General features: G+C 35.6%; 1 protein-coding gene across 24 annotated transcripts in view; it reads left to right on the forward strand.

Moving 5' to 3' along the window:
• The window catches only part of EPB41 (erythrocyte membrane protein band 4.1), a 194,345-nt gene that overhangs the window by 135,296 nt on the left and 44,987 nt on the right, over nt 1-14,062 (forward strand). For 9 of the 24 annotated variants that reach the window (XR_006601692.1, XM_004740989.3, XM_004740988.3 and 6 more), the window contains 4 exons: nt 7,219-7,388; nt 10,945-11,001; nt 11,162-11,203; nt 12,178-12,240. Coding sequence is in view for 23 of the 24 variants with exons in the window: in XM_004740989.3 (XP_004741046.1) it covers nt 7,219-7,388; nt 10,945-11,001; nt 11,162-11,203; nt 12,178-12,240 (332 nt within the window). In the remaining variant the exon portion in view is untranslated. The remainder of the gene's footprint in view (nt 1-7,218; nt 7,389-10,944; nt 11,002-11,161; nt 11,204-12,177; nt 12,241-14,062) is intronic. The other 15 variants (XM_045064067.1, XM_013046784.2, XM_045064069.1 and 12 more) reach the window with 7 other exon arrangements.

Genomic DNA, 14,062 nt, shown 5'->3' on the forward strand with positions numbered 1-14,062 from the left:
AAACTGAGTTTGGAAAATTTAAATTACTTCTTCAATATGTCACAGACAGTAAGTTGCAAAGCTAGACCTGGGTTTGTATGATACCGCGTATCCCATGGCTTTTCCATTAATTAGAAATTCTTCATTACTTAGATACTATGCCTGATGTATCTTTTCTTTCTAATAGCAAAAATAACCAGAGATTGAAGTGTTCATGAGCTTTGGTATCTTGAACAAATTAGAAAGCTTTACTTGTCGAGAGATTTATATTACTTTTAGGAATTATATCCCAACTGTCTCTATTTTTCTAGCTTGTAGAAATGTCACAATCCAAGATATTAAAAAATCTTGATGTCTCTATTGACTAATATTAGGTAATTCTTATTAAATTATACTCTATGCTGAGGTTGGGGGGAGGGGATCTCCAAAAAATTTGTCTTGAAAATGCTATGGTCATGGTTGAGATTCTAAAACTAAAGCATGTAAGAGAATTCTAAGGGAAGATAGTCAGCTTTGATGGCTTTACCATTAGTATCAGAGTTCTGGGACTTAGAAAAAATTGTTGGAAATCATTTTTTCCAGCCACCTAATTTTATAGAAATGAAACCTAGAGCCTAAAAAAGTTTGTCCAAAGTTAACATAGTCTGCCAATACAAACTTGGAATCCTGTAAATTTTCTGGTACCTAGATCAGTCCCTTTTTACCTTCATAAATTCCAGGATGGCTTCTTCCTTCCCTTTTCCTTTGAAAAAAATTCTGAGAATTTTTTTAAGATGCATAATCTTTACTGGTGTTGATAATTACCATAATCTTGCTACATTATAAGTGCTTAATAAATAAATGTTGAAAAGAAGATTATGTTTTTCCTGTCAGCTGAATGTGAGCTGGATTTTATGTTCCACTTTGTATTGGATGTTTTAAGTGCATTAGAATATCCTATTATATAAGTGACTCTTAATCTCACAAAACAAACTGAGGGTTGCTGGGGGGAGGGGGGTTGGGAGAAGGGGGGTGGGGTTATGGACATTGGGGAGGGTATGTGCTTTGGTGAGTGCTGTTTTAAAGTGTGTAAACCTGGCGATTCACAGACCTGTACCCCTGGGGATAAAAATATATGTTTATAAAAAATAAAAAAATTAAAAAAAAAAGAATATCCTATTATAGCTGTTGTCCTTCTGTTTAATTTTTTCTACCTGGAAGAAAAGCACTTTTTTTTTGCTGATGTTTAATTTTTCAAACCTTCATTCAAATCCGATGACTAGTGAAGTTGAGTACCTTTTCATCCTTTGTAGATCATTTGCATATCATTGTTCCTGAAGTGCCTGTTCCAAACTTTTGCTCATATTTTTATTGTGTTGTCTGTCTTACTAGTTTGTAGGAGTTCTTTTTTTTTAATGTTTAATTTAAATTCAGTTAATTAGCATATAATGTATTATTGGTTTCAGAGGTACAGGTTTGTGATTCATCAGTCTTCTATAATACACAGTGCTGTAGGAGTTCTCTATACTTGTCTCACTCCCAGTCTCAGGGAGAAACCATCAGTATTTCATAACTAAGTGTGATGTTTATTCTAGGTTTTGTTAGCTACCATTTATCAGTTAAGCAAGTTTTCTTTTATTCTTAATTTCCTAAGTTTTTATCATAAATGAATGGTGACTTTTATCAAATGCTTTTTAATTCATGATTGATATGTAGTTGACCTTTGAACAATATGGTTTTGAACTGCGTGGGTACACTTACAGGTAGATTTTTTTTTTTTAATATAGCATAATGCTTTCAGTGTATTTTCTCTTCCTCATGATTATCTTAATAACATTTTCTTTTCTATAGTTTACTTTATTGTAAGAATATAGTATGTAATATATGTAACATACAAAATATGTGTTAACCCATGGTTTGTATTTTCAGTTAGGCTTCCAGCCAACAATAGTTATTAGGAGTTAAGTTTTGGGGGAGTCAGTTATACACAGATTTTCAATTGTGCGAGGGAGTTGGTACCCCTCACCCCATTGTTGTTCAAGGGTCAGCTGTAATAATATGATTTTTCCTCCCTTTTTATATTATGTGGTAGAATAGATGATTGGCCTTCAGTCCTTAAACCAACTTTGCATTCTTGGAGTAAACACAATTTGATTATAATGTTTTTCTTACATAATATTTTAGAATTTTTCACAACTATTTTTTTTTCAACTATTTTCATAAGAGAGATAGGCCTGATGTTTTCCTCCCTCCTTCCCTCCCTTCCTTTCTTTCTTTTTTCTCATTTTCCTTTCTTATAATATTGTCAGGTTTTAGTATCAAGTGTACTCTGGCCTCATAAAATAAATTGAGAAGGATTCTTTCTTTTTCTGTTCTCTGGAAGAGTTTGTATAAGATCGGTGTTATTTCTTTCTCAGTGTGTGGAAGAATTCACCGATAAAGCCATCGGGTCCTAAGGATCTCCTTGTCCGGGAGTTCCTTACTTTCAGATTCAATGTCTTTATTAGATAAAAGACTATTAAGCCATTCTGGTTCTTATTTCAGTTTTGGTAATTGTGTTTTTCCAGGAAATGTCTACTCCATCTAAATTTTTAAAAAAAGATTTATTTCTTTATCTTAGAGAGAGCATGAGAGCAAGGGGAGGGGGAGGGGAGAGGGAGAGAGAGTCCCAAGCAGACTTCATGCCAAGCTAAGAGCTGACTCTAGGCTTGATCTCACAACCCAAGCCAAAACCAAGAGTTGGACGCTTAACCAACTGCACCACCAATGTGCCCCTCCATCTAAATTTTTAAATTTATTCACATCGTTGGGTATATTTTTAATATCACTAAGAATTATAGCAATGTCCCCTTTTGTGTTCCTGATATTGCTAAGCTGTGCTTCTTTTTCTTGAATGGTCTTGCTACAGATGTATTTTAAATATTTTTAAAAAGATTTTATTTATTTATTTGACAGAGAGAGATCACAAGTAGGCAGAGAGAGAGAGAGGAAGGGAAGCAGGCTCCCTGCTGAGCAGAGGACTCTGGGATCATGACCTGAGCCGAAGGCAGAGGCTTTAACCCACTGAGCCACCCAGGCGCCCCTGGATGTATTAATTTTATTAGTCTCTTCAAAGAACCAACTTTTGGGGTTTTCATATTTTTTCATATTAGGTATACTTTAATTTATGCCAGCTAATATCTTCATTATTTTCTTTCTGCTTTTATTGAACTATTGTTTTTCATTTCTTGAAATGGATACCCACTGCTGTTCATTATTTCTTACAACCTAATCTTAGAATTTAAGTGACTTGCCTAAGGTCATATAGCAACCGAACTAGAAGAGTCTGGGACTGTTAACTCAGACCCATGTTTTGTACTCTTCATCATGATGACTTTTGTTTTCCTAGGAGAGGAAGAATAAAAAAATTAATATTCATTGAGCAGTTAGTATGTTCAGGCACTGTTCTAAATATTTGACATGTGGTACTATCTTTTAAACCTCTGAATTACATATAAACTAAATAGGACATTTTTTTTTGTTGTTTTATTTCCAAATGTCTTTTTTTTTTCTCTGTCTGCTATCTTCTCAGTACAAGAATTAGTAACAGGTCTATGGAAACTCTTTTTCCTTCCTTTTCCTGGCTCCTTCTCTATTCGTCTTTAAGAAAGAGAATTTTCCCTTTTAGGCCCTCCTTTTTATTTATATATACATATATATATGTACACATATATATTTAGTTACATAAACATCTCTCTGTATATATATCTATAAAATATAAGCGACATCTGCTTCACCAGCTGAGAAGCTAAAACTGGTTCAGATTCCAGTTTATACGTTGTGGTAAGTCCCAAGGATAGCTAATAATGATGACAAAGATTTTTCAGCTTATACTTTTTTGCACTTTTTCCTTTTCAAACCATTTCCATATATTCCTATTTAGTACCAAGAACTGAATGAACAAGAAGCATTTAGGAATTCTTGGTTTAATCATGAGAAAACTGGGGCACAAGAAAGTTACATAACATGTTAGGGTCATACAACGAGACGGTTCGTCCACTTGGCAAATAATGGTGCAGTGATTCTTGCTAGGGGAATACATCCATATCATCTTTGGAGCTTTAAAACAAGTACCCAATCTTCTGTCTGTGGTGGACCTGAGCATCGGCTATGTTTTTGTTGTGTTTTAAGATCTGCCGCTGATTCGTGTGGGCCTTCTAATAATGGAATCACCGATCTGCTACTTACCTATTATGCCCATACCATACTAGCAGAGACTGTGCTAGTAAGTAGCAGAGCTAGACCTAAAATGTAAGGCTTCTTTTACTCAGTGTGATGGTTTTGAGTTTTACTCTTGACTGATCTAATATATAACTGTTTCAAAGTTGCTCTTGTTTTTAGATAAGAGCAATATAATACTGAAATTAATGGGTCCATAAGATGATCACAGCACTCTTCTTTGTCTAGACATTCAGAATTGGGAAATGATTGAGTTTTTAAAGTTTAAGCGTTCTCTATATATGCACCTAAATCTTGTAATGGCTAACAAGTCCACAAAACTGAAGAGCCAAAACATCTTAAAAAGCCATCCCTACCCTCCCAAAAATATACAGAAAAGCATTGGATTATACTATCAAAATGGGTGAGTTATATGTTATGTGAATTATATCTCCATAAAGATGTCTAAAATAAATAAGAACACTACCATGATTCTCTGTTGTGATCCATGCTTTGTATCTTCTTATTGAGAAAAGAAAAGAAATTTGCTTCTCGCCAGGGCTCCCAGGTGAAATCTTTCACTTGAATTGCATATCAGCGTGTACGTAATTATTTTTTTCCCAACAGGGTGTTGAAATGATATTAACCCATAACAACAAAAAAGAGACTTAGCGGTATGACATTAAAAGTTATTAATATGTAGGTCTTATAAAATATTTTCATAACCATTGAATATGTCTTCCCTAACTATTCTGTAGAGTTAATATCATCTACATTTTACAAACAGTAAAACTTGATGCCTCTGTTCCTAACTGCCAGTTTCCACACTGATACCTACTTTGCCACAGATGGTACAGATTGCCAGGGCTAGGAATACCAAAGACATAAATCATTTGGCTCTGCAGTATTAGTATTGGATTAAAACCAAATGCAAGTGGCAAAATAACACATGGTGAAAGCATGGGCTATGTTTCTATGATGCCAGGCAGAGTTGAATTAATTCTTTGGGAGGAGGTGTGAATACACATGTATAATGATAGTTTAACACAACTGTGAGCAAAATATTTTGTCACATTCCCCTGTGTTGTTAGATTTGGTCTGCCATCTGCCATTCTTGCACTGAGTAGCTTAGAGCACCAGCACCCATGAGTAGCAAGGACTTGCAAGAGGCCACAGAATTTTCATTAGAAGATAGACGATTCCTTTGTTTCTCTGGTTTTCCCTCTGTATACTTTGAGAAGTGATTTCTTTCACTGGAGATTATTACTGGGAAACGAGCATTTTTTCCTTGGAATTGTATATATGAAGTAGTTGTGAATTCCGATTTTTTGTCTGTTCTAATTCATGGAATTCCTTTTTTTTTAAAGCTAATATTTACTACTTATAAATCTAAATTTATCAAGATAAATTCAGAGTTGTCTCAGTGGTTCAGTCAGTTAAGCATCAGACTCTTGATTTTGGCTCAGGTCATGATCTCAGGGTCATGAGGTGGAGCGTCACTTCGTGTCGGGCATTGCTCCTGGTTGAGATTCTCTGTGAAGAGTCCTCTTAAGATTCTCTCTCTCCCTTTCCCTTTGTCCCTCCCCCAACTCAGACACATTCTGTCTCTCTCAAAAAGAAAGATAATAGAATAAAATCTTTTTTTAAAAAGAAGAGAAATTCAGTATGTTCAGTTTAAGAAGGCAAGAAAGCATACAATAAAAGTTGTAAGGATTTCCATGCAAAATAATTAAAAATTAAAAATCGCAGTTCATGAAAGGATAATGACCTGTTATCAGAGATATTAAATCACGTGGAGAAGCATGTGGGTGGCTCAGTCAGTTAAGCATCCAACTAGAGCTCATCTCGGGTCTTGATCTCAGGGTCATGAGTTCAAGCCCCAGAAGTTGGGCTCCATGCTGGGTGTGGAGTCTACTTAAAAATAAATAAGTAAATCATGTGGAAACACACTGTATTTCTAGACACTGCCAGATAAGTGAGTCTTCTACAAAGTATGTATATGGTGTTTTTTAGTCCCTGAAAGAATGAAGATAAAAATCATAAAAAGAGTATGAGTAGTTGTTTTTGAAGTAAGCAATCCGAAACTTAGCTGCCTAATAGTCCAACCCAGAACAACTATTAACTTTGAAAGATCAAGCTTTTGTTCTAAGCCTATATTGTATATTGTCTCTAGAGCAGTATCTATACAGCCTTTTCCCTAAGTCAGGGTTCCTCAATCTCAGCAACCTTGGCCAGTACCCCCTCCTGCTTCTCTCCCTAGTTGCAGCAATCAAAAATATCTCCAGATATTCCTAAATATTGTCTGAGGGACAAAATCATTCCTGGTTGAGAACCACTGCCCTAGATATATCAGAGAAGAGGGGCTGTAACACAAAAGAAGAAATTGGATCCTTTTTCCTAGAACATAGTTTTTAGTTTCCTAAAATCACTTATAAATAAATGGATGTGTATTTCAATATGGCTTCATGAAAGAAGTCAGACTTAATTAGCCTCTTTTTTTTCTCCATAGACTCATTGCAGTTTTTTTTTTAAGATTATTTATTTATTTATTCATTTTTTAAAAGATTTTCTTTATTTGAGAGAGAGAAAGAGCATGAGCAGGGGGAAGGGCAGAGGGAAAGAGAGAAGCAGACTCCCCCCTGAGCAGGGAGCCCAGTGTGGGACTTGATCCCCAGACCCGCAGGATCGTGACCTGGGCTGAAGGCAGATGCCTAACTCACTGAGCCACCCAGGCACCCTTACATTGCAGGTTCTTGAAACTAACAGAGTACAAGGTTAAAGAATCTTGCTAACTTTTTAATAAAAAGAGTTTTTATTTTCTTTTCGTATTTGGATCTGTTCCGCCCCCCTTATGGAATGTGATAGCATAGTTTAGCTTCTCTGTTTTAGCTTTTTTAATGCCATCAGTAACCTGGCAGAGCACTAAGGATTTATTTTTTAACTTCTGTGGGATAGCTCACCGGACACTGTGTCCTGGATTCACAATTATTTTACCTGGTGACTCTGAAGTAGTATAGTGACTCTTGCCGTCACTTATCCTTCCCTTTTCCCTTTCTCACGTAGCAGCAGCTGTTGATTCAGACCGAAGTCCCCGGCCCACCTCTGCACCTGCCATTGCTCAGAGTCAGGACACAGAGGTTTCTAAAGCACAGAAGGAAACAGTGAAGGTTGAAGAGCAAAAGGAAGAAGTGCCACCCGGGCAGGCTGAGCCGGAACCCACAGAAGCATGGAAGGTATGCCATAAACCCAAATATCTGGCTAATTCACTTCTGGTTTAAACATGTTAACTCCTTGGCCAGGAAAGTTTTCAAAGCATTGATTCTTGTAGAGTTCTCACAAAGTTATTTCTTCTTTACTCTTTCTAAAAGAAAGCATTCCCCATGAACCTGTAAAATATTTTCATAGAATTATGTCATGAAGACTAAACCATCCGAGAAGTTTTCAGGTAACCTACCTACACAGTTAACTAACTTATATCTTAAAAAAAAAAAAAAGGTGCCTATAAAGCACATCAGCATTGTGATCATCTGCTTTTAAAAATAATTTTTACTCATCCAGAAGGAATCTCCACATTCCTTTTTAAAGGTAATCTCTGCTAATAGGATTATAATAGAATTTGATTTCCTAAGAGAAGTATATGAGCAACATACCCGGAGAATATCCCAATTAGTATTACATAAAGCACTTCTATGCGGTTGTTCAAATCAAATTGTTTACAAAAGGCAAAGATCCTTGTGTAGGATCTGAGTTGCTTATAGTTCTGCGTTGATTGTACCGCAGTCTCTGATCTTGTTGAAAAATCACCAATTAGTAGGTTTCCCAGGACTAACAGTAGCTGGACTGATATTCAATGTGTTGATTAGCCTTTTAAGCACATTTAGGCTGTGATGTAGTTGAGATGTTCAGAATTACTGACATAAACACAAGTATCACTGTTGACAACAGGAATTACTAGAGGCAGTGCTTTTTTCAAAATTATGTTTTTATATGTCTGTTAAGAAAGTTAAAGCCCCCCAAATTTTTTAAGCCATGGAAGACCTTAGTAAGTGCTCTTATCTTGGCAGACGAATTAATCCTGTTCTTCTGGACCCAGTTCAGTGTCTAGTTTATCTGTAGAGCAGCGGCCAATTTGGCTTTGTTTTGACTGTATTAAAACAAAACAAAACAAAGCTGTTCTACATGACATGCCATTTTTACTGTCCTTTGAGACCAACTTAAGTCTAAACAGAGAAAAAAAATTGAGCAAATGGTAGAAATTTGCTTTTTTTTTTTTTTTAACCTAGCCAGATGTGTATGACACTGGCCATTAGGTTCAGTATCCACAGTGCCTTTTTAAGGTTAGACTACCTCAGTTTTTAATGTTAGGATATCTCATCTGGCACTTTTGACTATTCCTCCATTTGTTATACTAACTGGAAAGTGTTGGATTATTGGAGTTGGCAAAGGAATCTTTATGAGTGGCTAAGATTCCTTTGGTGTTCTGCTAACATACTTTTTTTTTTTTAGAGATTTTGTGTATTTATTTGAGAGAGAGGGAGTGAGCAAGCATGACTGGGTGGCAGAGGGAGAAGCAGGCTCCCTGCTCCCAGGACCTTGAGATCATGACCCAAGCCAAAGGCAGGTGCTTAACTGACTGAGCCACCCAGATGCCCCCATACTTGTTCTTTGGCCTATAAGTCAGACACAGGTATCAAGAACAGGTTCCTGTTGCTCTTGGAACCTGATAGAGGGGAGAGATCACTTCCTGGTCTATGCTTCCCATTCAAGTACCAGTAGGTGGTTTTCTTGCTGATTAATTCTGGTATGTATATGTTTTGAGATACTTACATAAAGATCAGACTGAAAACCACCTCTGATAACCTTCTGTAATAGTAGGGACAGAATTAAGGATGACTCTGAGTTGATTTTATTTGTAACAATAGAAAATAATTATGGAGTTTACCTGAAGCCATAGTTATTATATAAAGCAATAGTGTAATAAAATAACCTTGTAACACTATATAAATTTCATTAGCTAACACGAATTTGGCGCCAGATAGAAGTAGCTTTTTGCATCTTGAGTCATTTGACAAGACCTATGTTGCAGGTGTGGAATAGTACCTCGCCCCTATGCACACCTTTATCTCATTTAATGTTCTCTGAAGGGGCTTGACTACCTTTGCTACTTGGCCTCCACTTTAGACTGAAGTAGGGGCCCTCACTTTGTTGCTGTTAGAAAAAAGCAAAAGGTCATTATTCATTGAAACAAGTAATTTAAGCTTTACAAAATAATTTTTTGTAAAAAAATTTTTGAATATTTTTTTTTATTTGTTTGACACAGAGAGAGAGAGAGAGACAACAAGAGAGGGCATACAAACAGGGGGAGTGGGAGAGGGAGAAGCAAGCTTCCCGCTAAGCAGGGAGCCCAAGCGGGGCTCAATCCCAGGACCTCCTGGGATCATGACCTGAGCTCAAGGCAGTTGCTCAATGACTGAGCCATCCAAGTGCCCCTGCAAAATAATTTAAAACTGCTATTTGCTAAACATTCACTACTTTGTGGGTATATTGTCTCCACTTTTTCAATAAAAAACTTAGGTGAAATAAGTTGCTAATGACCACACATTAAATATAATGGGATTCATAGTAGAAATGACACAAATTATCTGTTATCCTGGTAGTTAAAAGTACTGTAGCTGGATGTGCTTATGATTTGACAGTATCACAAAATTTGGTGTTATGTTCTCTACATTCTGTCCTAGGGAAAATAGCACAATGACATTATACTCCAAGGTAATGCTGCCAAGTGTGATTAAAAAGAATGTGTCAAAACCACAGATTGGTGAGGTTCTATAAAGAAGTTCATGATACAAAGTGACTGATTTGATCCTTAATAAAAAATTTTCCAATTTTGAAATACCTACTGCTTTAGGCATTGCTCACTCTAAAACGCTTCCTCTTAAAAGTCCGTTTGGGTTTCTTAAATTCATACTTGCTCCATTTGGGGTCTATAAAATGACTATTACTAAAGGCATTTCAAAGCTAGGCAGGAGGCCGCAGTTATTCTCTTCCTACTATTAAGGATGAATCTTATTTATCCACCAAACACAAGGGCTCCCGCTCTCTGGAGAGGAGATTACAGATTGCTGAATGTTGCAGCTGAGCCCTATGTGTGCTTATTTATAAATCAGCCATGGAAGTAATTGCATGCATCAGTAACAATTTGAATTGAGTTTATTTTGATGTTTTGTTGCCTAATAAACTCAAGGTGAAAGTGCCTCCTTAAATATATTGATCAACTAACAATTTTTTTTTGTATTTATGTTCTTTGTGTTTATTATATGTGTGCTTTAACTGTAAAGATTTTTTTTTGTTTTTGTCATGTATGTCCTACCTTGATATCTTCATTTGTAAATTCGTTTTTAAGTGTTAAAGTACTTCTAGATCATAAAAAAAAGCCAAAACAAAAACACATGCCTTATTTAAGCCCAAATTATTTTTTGTATAAGTACTTTTTTATTAATAAGTGTTAAAAATGTTTTCTTCATCAGTGGAATAATTATCGTAATTTTCTTTTACTATCATTTGGCTGTCCAAATTACCTCTTCAGCCTTGAAAATATGATGGTGAACTAACAGATGACCATTGAAGAGTAATGTCCTTTCCTGTCACACCCCCATAAGACTGCATCATGTTGATCATGTATCAGCTTATTTTGCAACCAGCTTAAAGATGCGGCTTATTTAGAAATAATGCTACTCATAGAAACCTACTAACCTGAAATGTTTTTACCACTTTATTTCTTAAATGTAGGTGGAAAAAACCCACATCGAGGTCACAGTACCCACCTCAAATGGTGACCAAACACAGGTTTGTGCCAACAGGCCACTTGTTCCTTTTCTCCTCCCTCCTCAATTTTTTTTCTTCTCCCCAACTCCCTTCCCTTAAAAAATATTATAAAGGTTCAAACAAACTTCATTGAGCCAATATTTTATCATTTTTCTTTTTTTTTTTAATAATGGCAAAACAGAAGCTTGCAGAAAAAACTGAAGATCTGATAAGAATGAGGAAGGTCAGCCATTTTTCACTTTCACAAAACTGCATTATCGTCACCCATGCTGACTTCTACAGTGCATTAAAAAGACAGTGATCCATTCTTTTCATTGATTTCTCTTCATCAGAAATTGTTTTCAAGTCGCAGATATATATTTGCACACATATATATTTGCATACACTCACATATATGTGTATAGCGAAGAAATTATAATCCTATACTATTTGTTGAAATTTTTCATTAAAATAAACCTCTCAGGAGGAAAATGCCTTTTTAAAAACAATGAAGTAACTAGTGAAGACCAAAACTATCCTTCATATTTAAACTTGATAAGAAATATTTCAGTGGCATCATATTCTTGGAAACGGACAATATTTGATACATACTTACTATGAAAAACATAGCAGCAACACCTGGCATTGTTCATAACTGTGTGTTTTGCTGCTCTGTGCCCATTCTTCCGAAATATAGAGAGGGATGTATCACTCCTTACTGAAGAGAATATTGACTAATCGTGTATAAAGTGCCCTTAGATCTTTCTTATGAAAGGTATTAGAAATGTACCTACTGTAGTATTACTAAGTATGAACTATGTCTCAGGAAGGTAAATAACATTTTACAGCATTTCTCCATGCTGTGGAACATGGGATTTCAAAACTTCTTAAAGTCATGGACTTTAAGATAACTCTCAAACAGTTGAATTTCAAAAATGAGCATAAAATAGCTTACTATGTAAGAAGCCAATGAAGCCAGGAGCACTGTCTATTTAAATAAGGTCATCACTTTCTTCCATCACTCATGAATAGGGTCATCCATTTTCTAGTGGTAATGTGTTCTGTGTGTGTCCTTGTAGTTTTGTGACCATTTCATGTTGGCATATGCTGCGCTGTGGACATCTAATTTTTTTGGTTTGCCAATTTGCAGTTTTTTCCCGCAAGAACAACATTTTAATTTTTTATGCTTTTCTGTTTTTCCCTCTTTCATTTTCACAGAAAAAGAGAGAGAGACTAGATGGTGAAAACATTTATATCAGACATAGCAATTTAATGTTGGAGGTTTGTATGAACTTGAAGCTTATTTCAGTTGGTTGCCTATACCTTCTGCATTCTTTGCAATCACCCCTTTCTTTACGCTGCGTTTGGTTTTGCATGCCATTGCATGAAAGAATTTTAGGTTTAAAATGCTTTTGCATGTTGGTAAACATGAAGATATGCAACCATCTCTCCTTCTGACTCTTTAGTTTCCATCTGTCATACTTATCTAAAAAATATATGATTGGGACTACCTCTGCTTCTTGCGGTTCCATTATTTTACCAACCTGCAGAAAATTCAGTATCCCTGTCAAAAACTCCTTGAATTTTCCAAGAATATAAACTCCTGTGTGTCCCAGGCATCAAATTTGTAGTATAGTTTTCATCTTCTGAACTGGGTGTGGAAAAGTAGGAGAAATGATCCCAATTCAAAAATGGACTTAAAAATTGGAGATATCAAAAAGTGACAGGACAGTCAGGAAAGAAAAAAGATACAGGAAGGAAAGAGGGGACCTGGTATTTAATCTGTAGTTAATATAAGATAGTTTAATTATAAAAACAGGTCTGTGGGCATAAGATGATTAATTTAAAGATAAGAAAATTGAGCCTTAGAGAAATTTAATTTGCCTGTGGTCACAAAGCCAGTAAATTGGTAAAGCTAGGTTTTGAGTTAGGGTCTATCTATCTATCTCTATTAAACTTCGTTTTTTCCATTCAGAAATAGCAACATACTATCTACTCTAGGAATTGTAAGGTCATTTTCTCATTACATTCAACAATGATTTGCTTTTTACCAGAGTTGTATTAGTATATTTAGCTAGTTTGGAGCTCTACCTTGAACAGGGAAATATGAAACTAATTAGAAGAGTAGGGGAACTCTATGAGGAAGAAGTAGAGAACATGGAGTTATCTATATGGAAAACACTGAGGCTACATTAGTTTACACTACACAAAGACTCATATATATAAAAGTTGACCAGATTATCTTACGATTTTGCTCAAGACAGAGCCAAAAGAGATGAATATAACTGATACTGGGGATTTAACTTAAACTTGAAGGAAACATACATACAGAGGAAGATGATAAACATTGTTTCTGCATTCAGGAAACTTAACAATGTGTAGAAGTAGGGAGGATAGAAACAATAAACAGGTAAAAAATAGCAATAAAATGATATCAAGTTATTATGGAAGCTGTGACAGAAATAAGTGGTATGCTATGCTAAGAAAGGAAATCTCTGAATAAGATGGGAAGTTCTCTGTGGAGAGAGAACATGCTAGCTGAGACCTGAACGATGAACATACAAGAAATGTACTAAATAGTATTAAACTGGAAATCTGAAGAAACTTTAAAATAGATCTCTGGTTTAATATAATGACCTCTAATAGTAACTTAACCTTGTCCTATTTTCTGTCAAAACATACCTTTTGGGTGCTTGCAAAGTATAGGGTACTTTAATAAAAACAATAAAAATTTTGGCCAGCCTTCATTAATCACATACTGTATGATTGGCATAATACCAAATACTTTATGTACATTTACCTCATGTAACATGAAGTTTTTTAAGGCTGGACTCTAGGATATTTCAAACTCGGCAGCTAGATCTCTGCTTGATTTCGTAACTAAGACTAGACGTGAATGGTTCTGCTTCTGGGATTAGGAAGAATTACAGAGGTCGGATGATGTCCTTGTCCTTGGCAATGTAACATCTCCCAGTCCCAAACATGCCTTTTTCTTTACTAGTCCATCTTTAGTGCTTCCTTTTGACTGGAACCTGCAGTACCAATCATATATTTGTCATTTGTTCAATGAGGTGTGTTATGGCTTCTGAGACTCACAGAGTCC

Source organism: Mustela putorius, unplaced genomic scaffold (genome assembly GCF_011764305.1).
Source record: "Mustela putorius furo isolate JIRA1106 unplaced genomic scaffold, ASM1176430v1.1 tig00003853_pilon_pilon_pilon, whole genome shotgun sequence".
Taxonomy (NCBI): Eukaryota; Metazoa; Chordata; class Mammalia; order Carnivora; family Mustelidae; genus Mustela; species Mustela putorius.